The sequence below is a fragment of the Cydia strobilella genome, chromosome 27, assembly GCF_947568885.1.
Source record: "Cydia strobilella chromosome 27, ilCydStro3.1, whole genome shotgun sequence".
Lineage (NCBI taxonomy): Eukaryota > Metazoa > Arthropoda > Insecta > Lepidoptera > Tortricidae > Cydia > Cydia strobilella.
Window position 1 is genome coordinate 8,316,692 of NC_086067.1, and position 27,404 is coordinate 8,344,095.

A 27,404-nucleotide genomic window follows, 5' to 3' on the forward strand; every position below is an offset into this window, starting at 1 on the left:
TTATTTTTTAAGTACAAAACCACCTGTCAACAAATAAAGGTAACAAAGTGCGACTTTATTCACAACTTAATTTATTTAATTACACATTTTTTTTATCTTCTGAAATTTCTTTCCTTTCTTTCTAACACAATGGCGTTGTTTCCTGCCAATCGTGGATTGCGGTTAATATGAATACCTAATATGATCTGCTGATTACCTCTAATTGTACATATTACTGATTTTCTGTATTATTTTCTCCCAATGAGTATTTGTTTTGTATTTTAAAATATGTTTTTTTCTAACACATCCTTCTATTTATCAGTTCTTTATTAATCTGCTCAAGAGTCTTCCCTTTAGTTTCGGGCATGATGATAGCGCACACGATGGTGCCCAATAGGTTGATAGCGGCAAATGCGTAGAATATGGTTTGCATGCCCAAGTGTTCAGTTATTATTGCGAACAGGAGAGTCTGCAAGCCGGCCAGCAGCCAGCCGTATGTCGAGATTAAGCCGAGGACTTTCGATCTCATCTGAAAACAAGAATTTCATTAAAATATTTTTAAACGATCTGCAAAAAAAACCCAACCTAAACTAAAACTAATTTACCTGCAACAACATTCTGCTGTGCAAATAAAAAAAAACGATATTTTTTTAGGGACGATTCAAAATAAGTATTTCGTTGATTTAATCATTCACGATTTTTACTCATTATTATTTACAACGACGGGACTTAATCGCGTAAAATAAGTATTAAACCCACCTCCGACGTTTCGAGGACGGCGTTGTCCCCGTGGTCTCGGAGAAGACTGGCTAAAGTTGACATCAACATCTTCTAGGCGCGCGAGTTTTTCGAACTACCCGCACTTGGTCTTGTTGTTGTCTTGGTCTTGGAGGTGGGTTTAATACTTATTTTATGCGATTAAGTCCCGTCGTTGTAAATAATAATAAGTATTTCGTTTTTTAAATACCTATGGCTAAGATACGTGTGGCTTCCAAATTGGAAGCCACCTAGGGGGTGTTAAAACCGCATCAATATTAGATTAGATAACTTTATTTTTTAATACATATACCTATATATAAAGACTTGGCAATGCTTTACTCGTACTCATTTGTGTATTGCTCAAACTGCATGTGATTAGGGTTTATATTAAATTTTAATAACAAAACTTTCGTGAGACACAGACATATTAAATATATTAATAATGGTACGGAGTGAAACATGTCGAGCGTTTTCGACTTAAAACATTAGTTGACGATGATCCCTATGTCATTATGTCCCGTATATACTCCAAATTTTCTCTTCAATGTTTCATGATCGGTGCCTTTACTATAGACAGACAGATATATAGTCAGAAAGAAGGACGATAAACAACGGGAAGGGATTTATAAAACAGAACAATGTAGTCATATGTAGAGCCACTTGCAACATACTTGCACGCTGAAGATAAACAACGGGAAGGGATTTATAAAACAGAGCAATGTAGAGTCATATGTAGAGCCACTTGCAACATACTTGCACGCTTAATATAAACAACGGGAAGGAATTTATAAAACAGAGCAATGTAGTCATATGTAGAACCACTTGCAACATACTTGCACGCTGAAGATAAACAATAAACAACGGGAAGGGATTTATAAAACAGAGCCATGTAGAGTCATATGTAGAGCCACTTGCAACATACTTGCACGCTGAAGATAAACAACGGGAAGGGATTTATAAAACAGAGCAATGTAGTCATATGTAGAGCCACTTGCAACATACTTGCACGCTGAAGATAAACAACGGGAAGGGATTTATAAAACAGAGCAATGTAGTCATATGTAGAGCCACTTGCAACATACTTGCACGCTGAAGATGTGTTCCCGTTGTTTAACGGGAAGGGATTTATAAACAGAGCAATGTAGAGTCATATGTAGAGCCACTTGCAACATACTTGCACGCTGAAGATAAACAACGGGAAGGGATTTATAAAACAGAGCAATGTAGAGTCATATGTAGAGCAACTTGCAACATACTTGCACGCTGAAGATCTCGGAAACGACGATGAAGGGCAACGACATCATCTGGCCGCTGGCGAACAGACACACGCCGATGCTGACGACGGGGAGCCACGGCGGCACGTGCCCGCCGCCCTGCAGGATCACCAGCACTGTGCCCATTATGGCGAGTGGGACACCAGTGAACACGGCGCCTAGCATTATGAGGGGCTGGAAACAATAATACGTACAAGGTATCTAGTTGGTTAGGTTAGAGCTATCGCAGGTTTGAGTCTTGTTTAAGGCAATTTCTCATTTTTTTCAATTAAGCAATTGTGATTTGCGATTTCGCTAATGGACTGTTTAGTACAAAATTTAACATTTTACTTCAATCGATATCGGGTCAGAAATCATAGTCAAAATGAATTTGTGATTGAAAACTGAAAACAATGTGAAAAGTGCTTAAATAGGTAAACGATCAACAACATTTAGACCACTATACACTTGGTATACTGTTTTAAATTAGTACTCAGTATAAGAACAATCAAAATTAACACATTATTTTCGTTAAAATATCAATTAGCCATTGTCACATTTGTTAACATTTTCCCATTTCCATTAAACCAATTTACCTTTCTCCCGAACTTCTCAATAGTAACAGCGGCCAGCAACGAGCCCATGGTCATGAGCGCGGGGAAGGACAGGGCCTGCACCTCGGGCGCGACGGTCACGCCAGCATGCTGGAGGATCACCGACGCGTACGCCATGATCCCGTAGTCGCCGCCCACGGCCAGCAGCGTCAGTACCAGGAACGATATGCAGAGGGCTCTGCGTGATGACTTGTCTGATACTGAAAAAACACATTTTTTTTATAGTTAGAATTTTTCCTCTTCCAGGTACGCGACTGCTTCTTGTAACAGCGTCTTAAAACAGTCTTAAACTTTCCTCAAGAATCACTCTAGTGATAGGTGAAAACCGCATGAAAATCCGTTCAGTAGTTTTTGGGTTTATCGCGAACATACACACAAACTGACAGACGCGGCGGGGGACTTTATTATAAGGTGTAGTGATGTAGAATACTTACAGATAGACTTCCAAGATTCCGCCGGCAAGTTCTCATTCGTCATCATTTCGTTTTTCAATATGGAAATGTCTCGTTCCAGCATCTTGTGGTTTCCATCCACTTCTCGCAGCCAGGACATCACTTTGATGGCTTCCTGGATATTAAAGAAAAGAGACATTAGCTTGGGATAGTTATGTAGGTACGTACAGATAGATGTATCCATAAAGCATTCATTTATTCATTCATTTATTTATTTCTATAACAATATAACGGATAACGGATAAACCGATTTTGATACAACAAGTCTAAGAACTATCGCTAGGAAACCTGCTTTTATGTAAAATAATCGCATCCAAATCGGTTCACTCGTTTAAGAGCTACTATGCCACAGACAACCACTTTGTTTTGGATCGGGGGCTTTAAAAACTAGAAGTTTACATTTAGCCTTCCCGTGTTCACTAATCAGAAAGCCGGATGACTCTGGTAGGTATCCAGAACATTGCGACCAGGTTCAACCAGCACCAGCAGCCACACCATCCAGAGTAGCATGTAGTAGCCTAGGTATGGCGACATCCGTACATTATTGTATTACCTCAACCCTCCCGGTCTTCACTAAGAAGGCTGGTGACTCTTGGTATCCAGAACATGGCGACCAGGTTCAACCAGCACCAGCAGCCACACCATCCAGAGTAGCATGTAGTAGCCTAGGTATGGCGACATCCGTACATTATTGTATTACCTCAACCCTCCCGGTCTTCACTAAGAAGGCTGGTGACTCTGGTATCCAGAACATGGCGACCAGGTTCAACCAGCACCAGCAGCCACACCATCCAGAGTAGCATGTAGTAGCCTAGGTATGGCGACATCCGTACATTATTGTATTACCTCAACCCTCCCGGTCTTCACTAAGAAGGCTGGTGACTCTTGGTATCCAGAACATGGCGACCAGGTTCAACCAGCACCAGCAGCCACACCATCCAGAGTAGCATGTAGTAGCCTAGGTATGGCGACATCCGTACATTATTGTATTACCTCAACCCTCCCGGTCTTCACTAAGAAGGCTGGTGACTCTGGTATCCAGAACATGGCGACCAGGTTCAACCAGCACCAGCAGCCACACCATCCAGAGTAGCATGTAGTAGCCTAGGTATGGCGACATCCGTACATTATTGTATTACCTCAACCCTCCCGGTCTTCACTAAGAAGGCTGGTGACTCTGGTATCCAGAACATGGCGACCAGGTTCAACCAGCACCAGCAGCCACACCATCCAGAGTAGCATGTAGTAGCCTAGGTATGGCGACATCCGTACATTATTGTATTACCTCAACCCTCCCGGTCTTCACTAAGAAGGCTGGTGACTCTGGTATCCAGAACATGGCGACCAGGTTCAACCAGCACCAGCAGCCACACCATCCAGAGTAGCATGTAGTAGCCTAGGTATGGCGACATCCGTACATTATTGTATTACCTCAACCCTCCCGGTCTTCACTAAGAAGGCTGGTGACTCTGGTATCCAGAACATGGCGACCAGGTTCAACCAGCACCAGCAGCCACACCATCCAGAGTAGCATGTAGTAGCCTAGGTATGGCGACATCCGTACATTATTGTATTACCTCAACCCTCCCGGTCTTCACTAAGAAGGCTGGTGACTCTGGTATCCAGAACATGGCAACCAGGTTCAACACCGGCAGCCACACCACGATCCACAGTAACGTATAGTAGCCCAGGTATGGAGCCATCGCGTACATTATCAACATGCCCATGCTCTGAAAGTGAAAAGTACAAAATTATCTACGTAATATTCTAAAAAATATTTAAATTAGAAAAAAACCTACAATAAACATAAACCAAATTACTAAGGAATGAATCAGTTAAAACTAGCCTTAAATAAACCCCTGCCTGCAGCATTCCCTCAATGAACTGCTATGGAGACTTGTTGAATCAAGGACGACTCAGACAAATATATGACAGAGTGAAAACAATTATGGAGTATACGCGGGGAAATGCAAGAACAATGATAATGGGTCATTTTGTATAGAATACTAGTAAAAAGTTAAAAAACTTCCAATGCGGAGGTCGCGGGTTAAAAATGTTTAAATCCTGGTTACTACCGGGATATGGACCGTGATTACCTTTTGTATTGTTTTCGAGCTAACTAAGTCTAGTATAACTAATCGTGAATCATTCAAAACTGTTATCGTACCAATGAGTTTTTCAGAACTTTTACAAAATATAATTTGATATTGACCATTACCACTAGCTTTTCGGTGAAGGAAAACATATATCGTGAGGAAACGTATACATCTGCAAAGAAATTCAAAGGTGTATGTGAAGTCCCCAACCCGCATTGTGCCAGCGTGGGACTATAGCCCAAGCCCTCTCGCGCATGAGAGGAGGGTTGTACCCAGCAGTGGAACGTATCTGGGCTGAATTATTATTATTTACTAGTAAAAAACAATCCATGTCGCTCTTGAGTGTATCATTGAGACGGCCCAATATCATACGTATCCATAGCTCGGACAAATCATCGCAAAAACATCATAAAACAGTTGTTATTCGAAAGTAGAACTAGATGTTTTAAAGTCGTGTTTATTACAGTGTTTTTTAATTAATTTCTAATTTATATTTATTGTCGCAACCCACAAATGTCTAAAATGTTACGGGTTTTTCTATAACCTTTTTTTTTGGCGATAACCCTCTCCGAGCTATGCTGATATCATACCGTTGAAATGGCTCTATTTTCTGGAAGAAAAGAATGTCATGATGTATGTGGGTATGGGTAATTACAGATTCTTGGAAAATGACCCAATGATGATTTCCAACGTTATTTTTTTCATATCCAAAAATATATTTTTCTGTTTCAATACGAAAATGAGCGAACAACCTGTAGCAGAATTCCCGAGGACGCTAGAGTGCCCCTGATGGAGTCTTGCGCCATCTCCTTGACGTAGGTGGGCGCCACACAAAACGAGCCCCCCGCCGCAACTCCTCCGCAGAGCTGGGCCACGATCAGGCAGGCGGGGTGCGCTGATATCAGCTTCAAGGCGAAACATAACTGAAACAAAAAGTAATATTTATTTCCAGTCAGTCCAGAAAACATGCTCAAAATCCGGTAATTTTGACGTGTCGAGAAAACAAATGAGTGTACAATGTGTGCATGTTAACCGATAGCGGCTGAAACATTTCCTGTCTGCGTTTTGATCTATGTATACACAGCCACAAAACTCACACAGACAAAAACTAAAGTTATTTCCTTTTTTCCCGAAAGAGTGAATTATTTCTGTAATTGGTTGTGCATTTAGCTTTAAGTCTTTAGATAAGTCTCACTCCGAATGTTATGATGTAATAAGTAGTAATAACTAAATAAAATAAAGCGCCCAAAAAATTGTGTTCTTATTTTGCATTTTTTTCTAACTTAGATAAACTTACAATCTGCGGTGTCACAGCGCACATTAAAGCAGCCCGTCGTCCGATACCATCGGCTAGGTACGCAAACGCGACGGCCGTGAAGATAGCGGCCATGCTCACACCGCTGGCGACCACCGAGATCTCATTGGTAGTGAGCGGACGCCCGGACGGACTGAGATCCGACTGAAGCAGACCGATCACCGGCGAGATCCAGCCGTTTTGCAGGCCGTAGGTTAGGAACGGTGTGGTTGCTAGAACATATAGGAATAGGGAATAGGTCATATTAGAGCGAGATCTCCTTGGTGTGAGCGGACGCCCGGACGGACTGAGATCCGACTGAAGCAGACCGATCACCGGCGAGATCCAGCCGTTTTGCAGGCCGTAGGTAAGGAACGGTGTGGTTGCTAGAACATATACCTATAGTTATAGGAATAGGGAATAGGTCATATTAGAGCGAGATCTCGTTGGTGTGAGCGGGCGCCCGGACGGACTGAGATCGGGATCGGGCTGCAGTAAGCTGATTACGGGAGAGATCCAGCCGTTTTGCAGGCCGTAGGTTAGGTTAGGAACGGTGTGGTTGCAAAAACATAGAATAGAGGGATATTAGGTAGTCAATGCGGCCAAATCCGTCGGCGGGAAATACCGTACATGAGCGCTTTTTTAGTACCTACCTCAAAAGGAAAAAACGGAACCCTTATAGGATCACTCGTGCGTCTGTCTGTCTGTCCGACTGTCACAGCCTATTTTCTCCGAAACTACTGGGCCAATTAAGTTGAAATTTGGTATACATATGTAAGTTTGTGACCCAAAAATGGACATGTAACGTAAATAAATAATTTTAAACATGGGGGCCACTTTTGGGGGGTAAATGAGAAAAATAAAAAATAAAGTTTTTCAAACTATATCGTGTTACATATCAAATGAAAGAGCTCATTGTTAAAATCTCAAATATATTTTTTTATAATTTTAGGATAAACAATTTAGAAGTTATTCAAGAAAATAGGCAAAAAATGACCATTCCCTCCTTTATCTCCGAAACTACTGGGTCTAAAATGTTGAAAAAAATACACAAATTAGATCTTAAGTTCTTAACCTATAGATTACAGGAACACCTATTAGAAATGTGCAGTCAAGCGTGAGTCGGGCTTAATTACTTAGTTTTTGATCCTGCCTCTACGGGTTTTTTAAAGATATTTCACTTACGTTTCCGATAAAAAATACATTGTTTAAATTGTGTAATGTACGGAACCCTTGGAACGCGAGTCCGACTCGCACTTGGCCGGTTTTTTAAATACTAGTATACCTACTTCTTGCGTCGAATGATTGTCCATTACATGACAATTCATTTTTATATGGATTATCTATCAAGTAAAATGATGTGAAGTTTAGCACATATATTGATTTATTTAAAAATATACCTACATATTTACTTACCGCCTGGGATAAGTGGAAGAATACAACTATTTAGGAAAAATACCAATTCATTTTAAGTGCTAATTTTACAATTTTACTATCGACATAATTATTTTTGAGAAATTGACCTAAATTCATATAACATTTTTTTCCTTCTTTTGACCTCACAAATGTGTGGTTAAACTCTTTCGGGTTCCTCGTGGGCACGTGTATATAAATTATAAACTGAAATAAATGTCATACTAAAGAAAATACTACCAAGTGTGCCCGTGGCGGAGGCCGGGGCCTGCCATCTTCTTTACTATATAGTATAAGTTGGTATAAGTATGTGGCTTTCCATCATTCCAGCGGACCCCAAGGCTCCCATGAGCCGTGGCAAAATGCCGGGACAACGCGAGAAAGATGATGATGATGTGGCTTTCCATTACAGAAGGGTCCGCTTCAGGTGCAGATGAATCAGGACCCCTTTTTTATGGAAAGCCACATACGACATTTATTTCAGTTTATAAGTGAGAGAAATATAATAATAAAATAAACTTACCAACAGCGCCTATAATCCATTGTTTGTATATGGTACCCTCTTTGGTATTTATAGCTTTCATTGTGCTTTTTAGTTTTTAAGCTAGTTGGTTTATTTATATTAGTGTGTTAATTTACCCAATATATATAATTCGGGTGGATATTTAAGAATAAAATAGGGTTTTTTTTTATAAATGTCTCTAAGTACCTAAACAATAAAATATATTAATTAATGATTGTTTAAAATTTAACTTAATCGCGTATTAAATCTAAACTTTTATTGCGTACGAGTGCAATGTCGCGCTCGAACTATACGAGGTAATTAATTTTACTAATTTTCAAGTACATTTTAAATCCCGTTTCTAAATAATAAACATGTGAATAATTCAGTTTTTTTTTAACCTGTGGTCAGGCAATTAATAACTTTTGGGACCCTAATGAGGGCTACTGTTTTGTGCTCACCAGTTAGCGCCACTGTAGATGTAGGCATTGTAGGCCCAGAAAAACAGATCACAAAATTCTTAACTTATTTTTATAAAATCAATAAGTTCTAATATACACAAAGCTATTTTAACGTCTAAATGTGCCATTTTTCAAACTGTTTAATTTTGCATATATTTTAGTTGGCACTTTTTTTAAACCACTAACATTTATTGAGCTATTTTTATTGTTTACCATGATTAATCAAAGATGGACAAAGATTTACCACAATTATGAATAAAGAGTGAAAATTCCTGATAAAAAAGCTTGAAACCACCACAACTTCTATGCATTTAACGTTTAGAAAGACCTCCATTTACACTAGCGCCCCTAGCGGCGAAATTAAACGCGGTAGCCCTCATTATTCACTTATTTGGACACTAAACTGTTGTTTAACTTACACTTTTGAAAGAAGGCATCGTATAAAGGACGTAGTCTCTCTTATTAATGTTTCCTTATTTACCTTAAACGTGTCTATATTTATTTTGTGCACTATAAAGATAAGAACATACACACAGCACACATATGACACAGCAAGTTACCTTAAGACGGATTAATAGCTTAATTTGTACCATAGAGATTTAGGTAGGTAAGTAAGGATAGTGCTACATAACTTCCACACATCAGTTTTCTTACCAAAACCAAAGATATATAACTCCGTAATAGATGGATACAGTCTAAGTAAGTCTAAGGAAAAAACGTGCCTCGAAAATCACGAAAATTTGATTCTCGATCAGATGGCGCCACTACCTTTGGCTTACTCTCGTATAGAGGGCGTTGAGTTCGTTTGTTATTTAACAATTTTAACGCATATCGTCGCAAGAAATGGGTCAAAATCATACAAAAATAATAAATGCAAATAAAAAAGATCATTTATCCATATTTAAACACATTTTATCGTACTTTCATAAATCTACATTTTTAGTTTTAAAGTGTGTCGATAGATGGCAGTGAATTTACTGTGGTTACAAAATTTACTATGACCAAAGATAGATATAACTCCGTAATAGATGGATACAGTCTAAGGAAAAAACGTGCCTCGAAAATCACGAAAATTTGATTCTCGATCAGATGGCGCCACTAGTTTTGGCCTTCTCTCGTATAGAGGGCGTTGACGATTTCGTTTGTTATTTATAATTTTAACGAATATCCGTTAAAGAACATGGGTCAAAATCATATAAAAATAATTAATGCAAATAAAAAAATCATTTATCCATATTAAATACATTTGAACGTATTTTTATTCATCTTCATTTATAGTTTTAAAGTATGTCGATAGATGGCAGTGAATTTACAGTAGTAACAAAATGTACTATGACAGTACCGCTCTATCTTATCTTATTATATCCTCTTTGCTATGACAGTACCCCTCTATCCTATTATATAGTATCGCGACTATCCTATAGTGTCGCGACTGACGAAAAATGTATTGCTAAAACAATTTACATCTAATATTACAAGCAGAAGGTGTTGAAAACAGAGTACCAGTTAATCTGGTTATAATATAACTGAAAAATTTTGAGCATTAGACTCCGGCTCCGTCGCGACATCTATTGTCAAGTAGAAGTAGGTACTGATAAATTCGTTACTTCACCGTCGACTACGAAAATAACCCGCGTTTTGGTTGGTTTTGGTAAGAAAACTGGTGTATGGAGTTAGTACTCTATCCTTACTTATTTATCTATGATAAAGATAAGAACATGCAATGACATATGACACAGCAAGTTTGCTTTAAGACGAATTAATATCTTAATTTGTACACATTGTACAATGTGTCGAAATTCATCATTCGCTTGCCCTTGTCCCATTCACTTGGGGTCGGCGCAGCATGTCTTTTTCTTCCATACATCTCTGTCACCCGTCATCTCATCATTCACTTGCGTTAGTTTCATATCATCTTTCACACAGTCCATCCACCTTTTCCTCGGTTTTCCTCTCCTCGTACTTCCCTCCACATTCATTTTTAATACCTTTCTCGTCACATGACTTTCATCCCTCCGCATCACATGCCCGTACCATGCTAGGCGATTTGCCCTTACTTTTTCTGTTATGGGTGCAACTTTCAGGCTTCCTCTTATATACTCATTCCTTATCCTATCCATTCTCGTCACGCCACACATCCACCTTAACATTCTCATCTCCGCTACATGCAATCTCTTTTCATCCGTCACCTTTAGGGCCCAACACTCTGATTTACGTTACGTAATTAAACTGTGTTAATTGCTTTATTTCATAAATAACTTCATGGTGACTTCGGGGTGTGGAGCAAGAGAACAAGACATCATACAGAATTCAAAGATGGGCCTAATGTTGTTAATTATTGGTTATCACCAATATTGATCATTATTTTTCAGATGATAAGTAGATAAAAACATTTTTACATTCAATGTGGTCACACTACTCAAAGTGACGTCTTGTCGCTTTCCATACAGCCTTTCATACAGCGTAAAAAAAGTCATAGGGTGACCATAATTACTTAGTATATTTGCACTTAAACGATCGTGAGACATATTTCAATATACACAACACACACACACAACACATACATACATACATATTTATAAATAGTGCACGACGTACAACCGCCGCGGACACTCGTGCCTGAGGAAGGATTCCCAAAGAATCCGAAACATGTCGCCAAAAGCGACTAAAAATAATAGTGAGTAAAAACCGTACTGATACTTAGTACCTATACCTATATATTGTATAAGATTAATTTTACTTGAAAAAAAGAAAAGGTAAACTAATTATCTTTGGATCAAATACTACCATTATATGATAATATAGATCCGTTACAGTCAGAAAAAGTGGTTCTGGGTCACGACCCAGAAATCACCCTGTATATCGGTAGCCAAAGAATCTGTATTTTTTCAAATTAATTTCCAAATGTTGCCTAGATTAGAAGAACTCAAACTAAGTAAAATTAACACAAAATTTAAGAGCTGCGCTAAAAAGTCGCTCAGTTTGATGTCAGACCCCGTCAGGTCAGGCAGGCGGTCAGGGCAATCAAACTTCCTAATTGGTCAGAAAATAAAATCGGCGTCTATCCACACGTGTAAAGTATCACCAATTTTAATGTCACTAAACTTGTGAACGCGCTTTAAGAGTCCCCGATAAGCTCGGCCGAATTTCACCTTCCCATACAAACGGAGTTTCGTTCTCATTTTAAAACTACGTGTTGGATTGTAATGAAACTTTCACATACAATAACATGAGGTACATATTATATATGCCTGTAATTTATATAAATCCAGCTTATAAAACAAACGAAATAGAGCAAAAACCAGTTTTGTATCATCTTCCTCATGTTGTCCCGGCTTGGGAGCCTGGGGTCCGCTTGGCAACTAATCCCGAGAATTGGCGTAGGCACTAGATTTTATGAAACAAGTTTTGTATGAAAAACTTAAATTCGCTGTATTTTTTTTACTAATGGTATCTGAAGCTACATAAACTAATTACAGGCATTATTGTAAGTAGGTACAAAATTTCTATACGTAGTAACTACGATTGTATGGAGACCCGAGCTTGCTGCGGACTCTTAATCTTAGCTGTCGACAACAAACGCACGCACTGCTCAAGTGCTCACCACTATCATACTAGCGTCTAAAATAGGCATTTTTGCGTCCGCATCTAATGATTAGATCGATCTAGGCCCTATTCTAGGGATCAATTGGGATCAAATAGGATCGCGTGCCATTAACCTTGAGGTTTATTTTTACGTCTGCACGAGACAATAAAATTGACAATTTAATCAACTTGCGCGTGCAATATAGATTGTCCCGACTGGATGCTACATCACGGGAAGGGCCACATGATACCGCGTCGACGCCTCGACGGTATAACAGGTAAGTTATATATATATATATACGTTACGGGTAATGCCAGAAGGTTAATTAAACTCAAGTTTACCCTGGTATAACTAGTATCACCCGAGCCTTTTGGGTGTCCGAAAATTTAGACAACATTAATCTGTATTTGGCGTTAATCCGTACACATCTAGGTACGGGGACCATGGGGGGCACATCATGGGGACCAGCCCTCGACGAGAGAGGTATAGGTTGAGTATAGTCATAAGTAAATTGATTTTAAATAAATAAATAATTTCGAACTGAGTTATCGCACTTAAGGTGGAACGACCAAGGTTATTTTACCGGAACTGAACGTCTACAAACTCACCAAAATACTACTAAAAATACCTCAGACACCAACTACGCAAAAAAGTAGGATTAATAACAGGACATAACACACTAAACAAACACCTACAATATGGGTAAAACCATAGAGTAACTTATACTAGAGCGGTACTGTCATAGTAAATTTTGTAACCCCAGTAAATTCACTGCCATCTGTTCACACTTTAAAACTAAAATTGAAGATTTGCAAAAATACGATAAAATGTATTTAAATATAGATAAATTAATTTTTTTATTTGCATTAATTATTTTGATGATTTTGACCCATGTTCTTTCACTGATATGCGTTAAAATTGTTAAATAACAAACGAAACCGTCAACGCCATCTATACGACTGTAGGCCAAAACTAGTAGCGCCCTCTGAACGAGAATCAAATTTTCTTGATTTTCGAGGCACGTTTTTTCCTTAGACTGTATCCATCTATTACGGAGTTATATCTATCTTTGGTAAAACCAAAGGTAAAACTGACAGCCCCATGTGCAGAGCGTGCATGGAAGAAGAGGGAACAACAAAGCACATTCTCCTAGACTGCAAACAGGAGCAAATACCTAGGGACTCCGTGCACACCATGGAGAAATATAGGTAAAGAAAGAGTGGTAACTGCATACATCAGTTTTCTTACCTAAGCCCGCCTTATTTCGTAGTCGACATGTAGCGTCAAGTAGCGGAACTCGGCCCGCTACATCTATTGTCGAGTAGCAGACCTAGCAGTACTGACAGTTCCGCTACTTGACGCTACATGTCGACTACGAAATAAGGCGCGAAAACTGATGTATGGAGTTACCACTCTTTCTTACTTATATGGTGCACACTAAAAGAGGCAGTAGCAAACCAATGAGGATATAATAATATAGAGCGGTACTGTCATAGTAAATTTTGTAACCGCTGTAAATTCACTGCCATCTATCGACATACTTTAAAACTAAAAATGAAGATTTATAAAATACGTTAAAATGTATTTAAATATGGATAAACGATTTTTTTATTTGCATTAATTATTTTTATATGATTTTGACCCATGTTCTTTCACTGGTATGCGTTTAAATTATAAATAACAAACGAGACAGTCAACGCCCTCTATACGAGAGTTGGCCAAAACTAGTGGCGCCATCTGATCGAGAATCAAATTTTCGTGATTTTCGAGGCACGTTTTTTCCTAAGTCTGTATCCATCTATTGAGGAGTTATATCTATCTTTGAGCAAACTAAAAACATCGCTGGGCTTCATGGAGGAGCTGGGGCAGTTAGCGTCTCGCGTTCACGCAAAATAGGCACAATAGTTGTCGAGTTGCGGAAAAGCGCCCAGAGGCACTAACTAACTAAGGTGGATAGCTATTAGCTACGCCGCTTGCGTGTGCAGCATGTGTGCGTCGACGTGTGACAGGGGCGCTACACACATCGACGCACACGTGCTGCACACGCACCCATACGCGTAAATTATCTCACGAGACAATAGAATGATAATAGTTATCTTTTTAAATACCTAATTAAAGTAAATATTACCTCTACTTAGATAAACCATCAAAGTTTTATTTATTTATTTAATCTTATGGCATTATACCGAATACAGAGTAATCATAAATATAACTCGAGAGAATTACCTCATCCTCATCCACTTGATAACTTCGTCAGTTTTACAGCGCCAAGACGAGCAGAGCGAAGCGCAAGGGCACTACCTACCTTTTCTCGAAGCGCTTCGTCGTTTTTTTGAACCCTCATAACTTGGGATTGGATTATACTAGATAAACAAAATTATCGGGATATGATGTCATTAGTAGACTTATTAAGCATAAAAATTTCAATTATATAGCTGTTATACCTTAGATTTTATACATATCTATCGATTTCGTCATTCACTCACTGATGATCATCAAAACCTTTAGGGTACTTCCTGAAATAATAGGAAACTGAAATTTAGTATGTAAGATAGTCTTAGTACACAAACAACATAAAAATTCAAAAACTTGAAATTTTTAGCCCCTAAGGGGGTGAAAAGGGGGGTGGAATTTTGTATGGGGAATTAATAACCAATGAACCGATTTAGATGAAATTTGGTATGTAGATAGTTTTTGTTATGAGGAAGAATAAAATAGTTTTCAATCCCAAAATCACCCCGTAAGGGAGTGGAAAAGAGCGTTAGGGGGAAACAGGGGGTTGAACTGTTGAAGTTTGTATGGGATATCAGTATAAAGCAGATTGTGTAAAAGAGGCCTCCAGAGCTCCAGATACGTATTTCAGAATTTTTAATAGTAAATTACCCCAACACTTTAAATTAGGGGATGGAAGATTGTCATAAGCAACTTACAAAAAGAAGTGAAATCCCACCAAAAACATTTTCATGTAAAATGTTGCCAAGACGAAACCATAAGGCTCGCACTGTCAAAAAGTTATCAGATCTCTTGTAGGGCCAAGCATCTAACTCTACAAGCCCTAACTTCACATACTCTACACCATAGTCAAATTATGTGGCTTGGCCGTTTCGTTACTACAAGAACTATTATTCACCTTACGTGTATGTGACGGTACTGGTACTCGGCTTATAACTCGGCTGGAAGGCTACTTGCTGGCTTCGGATTTAATGAAACGGACTCCCAAGGTCGTCCGTTTAAAACGAATCCTCAGACAGCAAGTGGCTACTTCCGAGCCTCCACAATAATGCACTATTAATAATGATATAATTGATATAATTCTGATCTCAATTTATTGCTGTCGTTATAGACCGCGAGCCAATATCTCAATTGACATTTGCTGGGACGTCAGTGTTCCGTGACCACAGCTAGTGCAACCTAGCTGAAACGTCGGAAAAAAGGTAAAATAATGAAATTTAATCGCAATAAATATTATATACAAAGGAAAAAATTACCAAGGCCTCCAATGCCCGGGGCTGGAATCGAACCAACGTCCTCCGTTTACGCGACAGCCGAAACCCGAGCCCCGAGCCGCCGAACCGAGCGGTTGAGGCATCTGTCGCGTAAACGGAGGACGCTGGTTCGATTTCAGCGGGGCTACCGCGCAAACCGAAATTCGCAAATTGCGGGGATCATTCTCTTTTACTCCATCATCATCATAACTTAAGAGCTTTGCTCTTGTCGGTGGAGTAATTGCCAATCTTTTACTCCAATGTAGGCGTAATTAGAGTGACAGAGAAAGATGCCCGCAATTTGCGAACTTCGATTTTCGCGGTTATAGCCCAGCCCCGGGCGCGTATTTACAAAGGCTATACTGATATGGTTCAGATGCGAACTGAACTAGATTAGCTTTTGTTTGGACAAAACTTAACAAAACCCTAATCTATTATAGTATAGAAATTTACTGAAATCGTATAGACTTTATTAACTAAATTCATACGGATATTGTTACTACAAATGCTAGTCTGTTGCAATCTAAAATTTGAATCATACTTTAGTAACGACTCCGATTGTATTAATTAAATTATTTTTTTTACTTTTAGAATTAATTCAGTTGATAGGTACGAGTACTCCCTTTAGTACCGTTTGGTAACCAAAATTTCGTAACCAGCTACAGAATGGGAATCAAGATTCCCAGTTAATTTGAAGCCGGTTACGTATTGGGCCAGCGTGTTACCGCTTGGTAACTAAATTTGGTAACTAGCTACAAAACAGGAATAAAAAATTCCTTGTATGTAGCCAGTTACGAATTGGGCCAGAGTGGAATTGTTTGGTAAATAAGTTTTGTAACTGGCTACAAAATGGGAATCCAAAATTACATTAAATCAATAGGTAGGTAGGTTAGGTTCGTTAGGTAGCTTCAAATGCCCGAAGGGCAAACCGCCTAGAAATAGGAGCCCCGCGAAGCGGGGCTCCGTCTAGTTACGTTGTGAAGTAAATTTTTTTTAAAGAAACAGTCCGACGAACTCCAGCTAACAAGACGGAGCCCCGCTTCGCGGGGCTCCTATTTCTGGGCGGTTTGCCCTTCGGGCATTTAAAGCTACCTAACGAACCTAACCTACCTACTGATTTAGTGTAATTTTTGATTCCCATTTTGTAGACAGTTAGGTACAAAACATTTGCCAACCGTGGCTAGGAATAATCCATTTGAGTAAATAAGTATTATTAAAATTTAGATATCATATTCAAACGATACTGACGTTATTAAACTTGACTAGGTTTTGTCGTGAATAATATTTGAAAATATGTAAGCAAAAAGCTAATCCATTTGAGTGACTACTTTTTACCGAAATGGTATAGATATTGTTAACTAATTTGCATAAACAAAAGCTCCCCGATTATAATCTGAGGCGTGACTGAAATAGTTTAGCTTTTGTAAATACGCGCCCCGGGCACTGGAGGCCTTGGTGATTTTTTATTTTGTATATAATATTTATTTCGTTTATATAGTTTATAGTTTAAATAGTAGTGTGACTACTTGTAAAAACACAAATTAAAATATTTTCATAAAGCTCCGTCCACACTCGTGCGCGAATCGCGGCGCAAAGCCGCGAACGCGAGTGTGGAGTCTAGTCCGCTAATCAGCCAAATCGACTCCACACTCGCGTTCGCGGCTTCTCGCCGCGTAGTCTGGAGCGCGCTTAAGAAAGTAAAAGCTGACCGAATATATGATCATTGTCAAGAGGTCGCCATTATTCTCATTTATATGGCAACAGTTCAGTATAGTCTGAACAATGTGGATTGGCAACTCGTTTTTTTTTGACACATACTTTTATTCACCGTAATCAAAATCAGAATCCAAATATTCGGTGTTAACATTTTTTTAATGTCGGTTCTTCTTTTAATTCATGCATTTTCTTACGCATCAGCGCAACACACATAGGTCTAAATTACCTTACATATAGGTTCTGGTATAGTTAATGAACAAGATTGATAGTCTCCAAAGCCCATAGTAAATATTTTTCAAACTCAATCATTATTTCCTCACTTGTTTAACATATAACTACAATAACCAAGTCGTAATAACCAGACTATAATGACATTTTGATTTGTTTACCTGTCAACTCTGATGTTAATTTGGAAATGTTTCGTAGCGAAATAGTTTATTTTCCCGAACGGTTCTTTTCCAGCAGTTTACTATTTACAATGTTTCGCTCTTGATTATGTATAGTTTAGGACATTTTTTGTCATTTATTATTTAATATTCAACACTTTAGTATTATTCAAGTAACCCGCCACAATGACACTGACAACAGTGACAACCTATCATTAAAATCATTGCCAGTGTAAGAAATTAGTTCCAATGAAATTCCGCAACATGGCGCATGATCATATATTACTGGTCAGGCTTTAATTTAATTTGTTCTTAGAGAAATTCAATCGCGTTAGACCCGGTAATGATTTTTTTTGTAACTGAAGTGGCGCTGTATGTAGAAGGTTTTTACAATAAATGTCTTTCTTTCTTTCTTTCATTATGTTAGTTAGTTTTACTGGGCATTTTCCGCAAGTCGACATCCAATGTGCCTATTTTGCGTGTTCTTTCATTATGTGTACAAAACGCGATAGTTTAAACTGTTTAAAGTGTTATATTGCAAACCGATACACTCTTTATGGCAATTCATGGCCTCTATAAGCCTCACGATAGTAGCATTCGATCTTTAGCATGCGATACATACGTCTGTTATGGTAATAGACGGGCGTACCAGACTATAAGCCGGCTTGTGCGATTATGTGGAAGGTGTGGACCACTTCGTACCGTACGTCCACCAAGGACGCAGCTATAAGTGAGAGAAATAGTTATGCTGAATGTAGCAAGTTCGCGGTCCGGTACACTCGTCTGTACAGTCTAGCAAAAAAGAGTAGAAATTAAAAAGTGGCAACACTGTAGTGTCGTCCCTTTTTACTTAGATTGATTTGAAAGGGACGACCTACAATGTTGCCACTTTTTAATTTCTACTCTTTTTTGCCAGACTGTAACTCTCGTGCCAATGAGGCTTAAATCAATCGATTGGATTCGTTGCTGCTAAGGGCCCTCCACACTCGTGCGCGAATCGCGGCGCAAAGCCGCGAACGCGAGTGTGGAGTCTAGTTCGCTAATCAGCGAAATCGACTTCACACTCGCGTTCGCGCCTTCGCGCCGCGTAGTCTGGAACGGGCTCCAGAGTCTGAGCGGACAGAGAAGAGTGGTGAAATGTATGGGATCCAATACATTCTGAGATTCTTCTCTTTCCGCACAGACTCTACTTAGCTACTTAGCGGTAATAATCTAAAATCGTTTGTCATTTGTTGCAAGGTCTGTATATAGTGGTCTGTAGAAGCCTTTAGTGTCTTTGTTTATTTTGTTTTTTGACATTGACACTATTGACAGATTATATGCGCGCGTCGCGAGCTCGTGAGTCGCTTTGGTGTGGCGTTGCCTTTCATTTTGGGCAATAATAAAATAATATTCAATGTCTATTTCAATTGGAGCAAGATATGGAAAATTAAATTGATAACAAAACAATGGGATTTGCGAAAGCATGTTGAATTGAAAGCAAATACCACCCCATCAATTTTCGATTGTCACAGTGAGGTCAGGTTGACTCCTTGTTGTCCAAAACACAAGGGCTGGATTTAGTTCAAGAGGTTGAAAGTATCAAGAACAGACATGGGACCAACAGCACCATCTAAATCAGGTAGATTATAGTATATAGTATGAGTGTTTAAGAGGACACTTTCCTTAGCACTACTCAAGTCAAGTACTCAATCAATATTAGTAATGTTATATGCTAACCAGACAGAGATTTACAATTTATGAGATTGCTTGTCAAATAACAAGTGCGACAAAAATCGAAATGATTTCGAGTGTCATTGGAAGTACTAAATTCAAATATCGTAGAATATGAGATATAAAATATGATTGTGTAAAGAAGGTGTAAAGTATTTGATTTTCTAACAGTAAATTCCAAAATATCTCATGAATACAGCTTTTCGTATTTGATTATGATTTGGCATATGAGCATTTCTATTTAAAGTTGTATCCCCAACTTGCATTTTAGATTTTGGAATTTTTATATTGTTTCCACTCGGAATTCAGGATCACGAGCTTGTTCGATCCTTATACGAGAAAAAAGGTCTCCACAAAATTTCATAAATTTTTTTTTCCCCTCACTAGCTCGGAAAGCTGTCTTTTATCCGTTAAAACAAGCGGGGAAAAACGCATTTTATCCACTAGTGGGGAAAGTAATTTGACCTTGGATGGAGCGTGTTTAAGTAGCTTGACAGATAACAAAACGTAAAATGCTCATAATAATGGTTCGTTCGATATTAATTATCATTAAATAAATGGTTTGAGAATCTAATAAAAAAGACCAAATTTAGCTTTATTTAATAATTTTAAGTCATAAACCTTAAATTTCCATAAGAAACGTTAGATTTTTTATTTATATAAATATAATTCTGAACGCACAAGTTGAGTCGATGCAATTTCAAAACGCATCATTGACATTTCATACGTCAGAACAGAAATGTCAACATTGTCAACAAATTTTTTACTTAAAAACACTTCTCACCGACTCACGTAAAAATCAGAATTTCCAGTGTTTTCTGTTATAATATCGTAAAAAAATAAGTGATGAAGATGATCTAACGCCTGTGGATGTTGCACTTTCCTCGCTATAGTGAGGGGAAAAGTTTTGTGTTACACACGGGTGCAAATGTATTTTACTTCTCGTGTGTTGAAACACTCGCGGGTAAAATACAACTTTGCACCCTTGTATAACAAATAACTATTTCTCCATTTAGGTTAGGTTATTGTATTGAAGACTGTAACCAAACGAACCAAATTTTTTGGATAATCTAATCTAACCCTACTCTTATTCACAAACACTGCAAGCTTTAATTAGTTAATTTACGATTTATCCTTGTCTAAGCTTAGAAATAAATTAAAAGTGGAAAAATTCACTGTCTTGGGTGGACTGGAACCCACAACCACTGGATCACTAGTACAGTGCTCTACCATCTGAGCCACCAATACCATTGCATAGCATCGCATCGCATGGGATAGCGCATGGTTACTGGTGAATCTCCAATATGACTTGAAACTTCGGCAGCCGTTTAAGAAGTGTAACACTCTTATGGTAGATGTCACTAGAGCCTCCCTCAGGGCTAATATGGTGGAAATGGAGTGGAGGTGGTAGAGCACTGTACTAGTGATCCAGTGGTTGTGGGTCGTGGGTTCAAGTCCCACCCAAGACAGTGAATTTTTTTAATGTTTTATAAGCTTAATAGCATCGTTCGCAGACGTTTCTCTTGATACAAAATTGATTAATTTATCCCTTTCTTTCGAATACGTAAGTCAAAACAACAAATATAGACAAACAATTAATAGCAAATTGAGGCACATTTATGAAAAATGCTATAAAACCTTAAATAAGGCATTTACAATTTGATTTTTTAACATCAAACATTTATTCAGCAAATAGGCCACAGGGGCACTTTTACATGTCAATTTTTACAAACAATAAAATTAACCAAAAATTCCAAATTTTTGTAACACTACTAAATAACAATGTCAACCTGTTGTCTTACAGTTGTTAAGGAAGAGCCCTCATGGTCGAACAGCGCAGTGAGCGAGGCAGACATACCTGCCGACCTGCACTCTGAACATGCAGTTAAAGAAGAGGCCCTGGCACCGGAGCATATAAAGAAGGAGCCTTCGTGTGAGGCTGACCCGCTTGCCAACCTGTACTCTGAACATGAGGTTAAGGAAGAGTTTGTGCTGGGACCGGAGACCATGCAGCGGCCTAAAACGGTCTACACATACTGCGGTAAGTGTCTTGTTTTAATTTTATTTGTCATCTTATAAAAAAATAAAATTAAATAAAAATTAGTAATAAAATAATAGTTAGTAATTAATGTAATAAAATATTTTCATTTTCATCTTTCTAGTGTTGTCCCAGCTTATGGGAACCTGGTACACTTGGCAATTAATGCCAAGACCAAGAATTGGCATACTTATGCGGCTTATGCCACTAGTGACGCTTTTGTGAAAAGCAAAGCAAGTACTAGACTTGCTAGTTTTTACAAAGGTGTCTGCCATCTGAACTCCCAACCTAGAGGGGAAACTTAAGGGGCCCACTGACTACCAGTCCGCCGGACGATATCGGCCTGTCAGTTAGAACAAAAATTTGACAGCTCCGAACAACTGACAGGCCGATATCGTCCGGCGAACTGATAGTCTGTGGGCCCCTTAAGCCTTGTTGGTATCATTATTCTGGATTCCTCACATTTGTATCAAATACAGTCAAGTTACAGCATTATTACAGTTTGCACCAAAGCGCTGGCAAATTTACATACATACATACATACATATAATCACGCCTATAAAGCGCTGGCAAATTTATACATGCAAAAAACAGTACATATTTATTGAAATACAATTTAGTCATGCAAGTAATATTAATTAAAAATACCTATGTCAAGTGATTTTGCAACTACACATACAATTTCATGTCAAACAATAAACAATAGAAAACAAGGTAAATTAGAAAACTATCATTCATCCATCATCTCACAGTATTTCAGACATTCACGAAACACATTTAGCCATCTGCTAAATTGCATAAAATTATAAATATTTGGACTAAAAGTTTTATAAGCTAATGCAGCTTATAAAACTTTTAGTCCAAATATTTATAATTTTATTTGTATTAGACACTAACATAATTTTGGTGATAAAAACCGGGATTTTCCTCTCTCTGTTGTTACCACTGATAACAACTTGGTGGTAACTAGTTAACTATTGTCACTTGCACTGTTGTGCAAGTTTTTTGTTATTATACTTATTATTCTGGGTTGTTAACCTTGGCATCTTATAACATTACCAAGGTTTTGTTTTGATTGTCGCTTTAATAATAGTTGTCTATTGTCGACAGTACCAGTCGAGGTGGACGTGAAGCAGGACCCCGCGGGGGCGAGGGGGACAGCAGTAGAGTCTGAGAGCGAGACTGCACCATGCGGGAGTGAGACCGCACGAGAACCACAGTTTAATAACAGCCTGACGTCGATAGAAACCGTCGAGGTGGAGCCGGAGACGGAGGAGACTGCAGGCGAGAGTGGGAGCAAGACAAAAGGGTCGAGTGATAAACTAATACTCAAGGCTTACATCTGCGACACGTGCCAAAAAATGTTTTCAAATGCATACCATTTGAACAGACATTCAAGAGTCCACACAGGAGAAAAACCATACACCTGCACCATCTGCCATAATAAGTTCGCCAATTCGCGGAATTTAAATCATCATCTACGAATACACACTGGGGAAAGACCGTACGAGTGCAGTGTGTGTGAAAAAAAGTTTACAAATTCGAGTTCTTTGCATGTACATGAGCGTATTCACACGGGAGAGAGGCCACACTCGTGCGGAACTTGTGGGAAGCAGTTTGCACAAAGAAGCACGTTGGTACTTCACGAACGAACGCACACTGGGGAAAAGCCTTACGAGTGCAAGATATGTCCAAAGACCTTTATAAAGTTGGCCAATTTAAAGTTACATGAGCGATCACACAGAGGGGAGAAACCATACGCATGTAAACAATGTGACAAAAGATTCACACAATCGATGAATTTGAAGCTACATGAACGAATCCACAGGCAAGATACACCTGAAACGATTTTGCATCAGCAGATCTGTACGTGTTCTAACATGTCGTGTGATCGTCACCAATAAAGGTTATGAATCTTAAAAGCGTTTAGCATGAATCGGTAAAGTCTGCCAAAGACTAGACTAATAGACTAGTTCACGTAGTTCAGCTTTGAAGAGCTCTATTATGTAGCCCAAAAAAAGGGGTCCCTATTGTTTCCCATACAGTTTTAAGTCATAATGTATTGTTTGTCCACATTTTCGTTAGTCAATTTAGTTTTTCTCAGAAACGCGTAACTTTTCAGGATTGCCATTAAACAAACCTAACCTATCTATAGGATAACCTTAGGAAAATCCTGAAAAGTTAACGGTTTCAGAATTATGACTAATGATAATATGACAATCATTACATTATGACTTTCAATAATTATGTCAAACAAAGGGACCCCGTAAAAACGATGTAGAGAATATATACGTCGCGATCAAATAGGAGAGACAGAACGAATTCTTAGTTTAAACCATTTAACTAATTAGGCATTTAGATTTCGACTCTTTTGTGGATAGACAGTTCGAATCATGCGAAGCGATTATTAATAAAATAAAAACAGCTAAAAGCATGTTGGACCATGCTCAGTGTACCCTTTGTCACATTAGGCGGCCTTGGACGGGGGCTATTACACAACATTCACAACAAGCAAATGTAAAGCTGCGTTAAGCTACCACACGAAACGCTGCATGCGTTTTGAAAATAAACTTGTTAAATTAATTAGAAAAAAAGTATTTTCAAATACTAAGGTACCAAAAGAAAGTATCTAAATACAAGATACATTTTTTTTATATAAGCATTTCAAATACAAGATGAGGATAAGGCACATCTCTGGTAATGAATAAAACAATAACAAGATTAACAAGCACTTGGTTTTATTCATTTATTCATATTTTTTTATCATTTTGCACAAGAATCTTTAAAGGTGCGTTCACATCTAGCGATTACGCCGCGCATGTTAGATATGGACGCACCTTTTCGAGATCGCACCAATCCCCAAAAAATCCAAATATATTCCAATTAATCCAGCTTTGATGATTCATTTGAAGACGAGTCACATTTCCCGAAAGTGCAATGTAATTTGAACCTTAAATCGGAATGCTAAAGTTGAATTTATATTTGAACGTATGTGGTCGATAAATCCTGGAAAAGGGTTATGTCGACTATTAACACATTTACTGCCAGCGCGAACTACGCGTTACGAGCGTAGCCGATAACACGGGAAAAACTTTATGTGCGAATAGCGCATGGCAGTGAATGTGTTAACTGCAAATCCATGCACATATTGTATAGGTATATATAGGTTAACTTGTTATACCTTAAGCAGGCCACTGACGAGCCTTCCAAATGGATGCCGTTACAATGGATTCATCCAAATGGACGGCATCCAATTATTTAGTATGTATGTATGTAAACTGAAATTATTATTTATAATTACATAGTACTTGAGAAACCACAAATTAAAATATTTTCATAGAAAATAATTTAATTTGTTCTTAGTGTATGTATGTAAACATTTTATTGCACATAAAACAGGTTAAGATATACAATTAATGTATGTATATACAATTAATGTATATATAATGTATGGTAATGTTTTTATAACATAATATAGATTTAAATTTAAATAAATAAATATTATCGGACATCCGACATTCTTACACAGATTGACTAAGTTCCACGGTAAGCCCAAGGAGGCTTGTGTTATGGGTACGCAGACAACGATATATATGTATAATATATAAATACTTAAATACATAGAAAACACCCATGACTCAGGAACAAATATCTGTGCTCATCACACAAATAAATGCCTTTACCGGCATTCGAACCCAGGACCATTGGCTTCACAGGCAGGGTTACTACCCACTAGGTCAGACCGGTCGTCAAATTTAGACATTATTTTCACGTGTTATGACTTCAGGCAAACTTGGAGTCGTTCATGTCTCTTCAGATTACTCAAATCTGTAAACTCGTACATGCAGACTTTGCACGAGTACCGTTTCTCCCCCGTGTGTATCCGCTCATGTCTCCTCAATGCACTCGAGCCCCTAAACGCCTTCGTACACACTTCACACACGAACGGCTTATCATCAGAATGTATTCGCGCATGTGTCATTAAATAGCTCCTTTGTGTAAATTTCTTTCTACATATATCGCAAGAGTATGGTTTCTCATTTTTGTGTATTCCAATATGTACTTTTAATGCAACCAAAAAAGCAAACTCCTTTTTGCACACGTCGCACACAAATGGTTTCTCTCCCGTATGTATAAATTCATGTCTTTTCAAATTGTTCAGTTTCGAAAACGCAGTGTTACAGACTTTGCACGCGAATGGTTTCTCATTAGTATGTATTTTCGCATGGTGCTTCAAATGGGACGGATAAGCGAACTCTTTCTTACAAGTGGAACAGCAATAAGGTTTCTCCCCTTTGTGAGTTCGTTCATGGTACTGTAAGTCGCTGAGTAGTGCAAACGTCTTGCAACACGTTCCGCAGGAGTGCGGCCGGTGAGTTCGCTGATGAACCTTCAAAGTGTTCAAGCAGTTGAACCGCTTGTCGCACTGGTCGCAGAGAAAAGGCTTCTCACTCTTGTGTGTTTTCATGTGTGCCTTGAATTTGTTCATTTTCTTAAACTCTTCTCTGCATATGTGGCACACGTGAGACCGGGCTGATTTAACTCCCGCGCGGGTCCGCCGAAAGACGCCGCTCTCTGGAACAAAACAGATGTAGGTACGTACAAATCAGCTTACAACGAAAAATGTTATGCTAATGACAAGGATGTGTTGGTTTTAACAGTAGTTCCAGTTTGTTAGTCACATATTAATAATTTATAATTTTGGTAAGACTGAAACCGACGTGGCATCGGATTTATAATTAGATAATACCATACTCAAATACATAGGTAAAAGCTGTTAAACAGACACAAATTTAACATTTCTAAGCACATTTGGAGCTTACTACCACTATCTATTTTAAATTCATAGTTTGGTAATTATTTTACAATAAACAAAGCTATAAAAAGACACGAAATCATTCCCGCACCCAAAACCCTGATTACTAACAGTAAAGGAATTTGATCCCTGTGTCACTGCATACCTTGGCAGTGGCACATTAACAATAAATATGACAACTTATAATAGTTATAATGTGGCACAGAAAACGAATGTCTAGGCTGTACACGTACAGTACTTAAATAACCCAAACCCGATGCCGCCAGTTTTATAGGCACATCATACTATGTCACTTTAACAATAAATATGATGAAGTATAAAGTGGCACAGAAAATGAATGTCTAGGCTGTACACGTACAGTACTTAAATAAACCAAACCCGATGCCGCCAGTTTTATAGGCACATCATACTATGTCACTTTAACAATAAATATGATGAAGTATAAAGTGGCACAGAAAATGAATGTCTAGGCTGTACACGTACAGTACTTAAATAAACCATACCCGATGCCGCCAGCCGATACCAATTAATGTATGGTCAAGTTCACAAACGTCTTTACACTCCAAAAATCCAAAAATATATTTACACGACCAAGTATCAGTGTCTTAAAGGCGTGTATGTTTGTGATCTCGACTGTAATAGGTATATACTCGTAGATAATGCAATATGTACCTATTTATTTGGCCTTTGTGAAATAGTTACCGTTCGTCTCTAGTTCGGTCTCGCTCCCGCACTCGCCTGCCGCTGCCGTCCCGCTCCCTCCCTCCCCCGCGGGCTCCGGCTTCACGCACACGCACACGCGCTCCGCCTCCATCTTGACGCACACTGGAACAATAGCCAT

General features: G+C 38.5%; 3 protein-coding genes across 3 annotated transcripts; 1 reads left to right on the forward strand and 2 right to left on the reverse strand.

Annotated features, from left to right (window-relative positions):
* Window positions 1-245: 245 nt before the first annotated feature.
* Window positions 246-8,517, reverse strand: LOC134753556 (facilitated trehalose transporter Tret1-like). Its single transcript, XM_063689463.1, has 8 exons — window positions 8,384-8,517; window positions 6,451-6,680; window positions 5,906-6,076; window positions 4,635-4,787; window positions 3,040-3,172; window positions 2,588-2,805; window positions 1,995-2,186; window positions 246-508 (listed from the first exon to the last, which is right to left on the reverse strand). Exons 1-8 carry the CDS (start codon window positions 8,442-8,444, stop codon window positions 278-280), a joined length of 1,389 nt encoding a protein of 462 aa, XP_063545533.1. The 5' UTR covers window positions 8,445-8,517; the 3' UTR covers window positions 246-277.
* Window positions 8,518-19,370: 10,853 nt separating this feature from the next.
* On the forward strand, window positions 19,371-24,446 carry LOC134753443 (zinc finger protein 501-like). Its single transcript, XM_063689318.1, has 3 exons — window positions 19,371-19,617; window positions 21,514-21,750; window positions 22,858-24,446. The coding sequence occupies exons 1-3, from the start codon at window positions 19,590-19,592 to the stop codon at window positions 23,649-23,651; spliced, it is 1,059 nt and encodes a 352-aa protein (XP_063545388.1). The 5' UTR covers window positions 19,371-19,589; the 3' UTR covers window positions 23,652-24,446.
* Window positions 24,447-24,567: 121 nt separating this feature from the next.
* LOC134753480 (oocyte zinc finger protein XlCOF19-like) lies at window positions 24,568-27,404 on the reverse strand. The gene is made up of 2 exons (XM_063689356.1): window positions 27,266-27,404; window positions 24,568-26,322 (listed from the first exon to the last, which is right to left on the reverse strand). The coding sequence occupies exons 1-2, from the start codon at window positions 27,402-27,404 to the stop codon at window positions 25,523-25,525; spliced, it is 939 nt and encodes a 312-aa protein (XP_063545426.1). The 3' UTR covers window positions 24,568-25,522.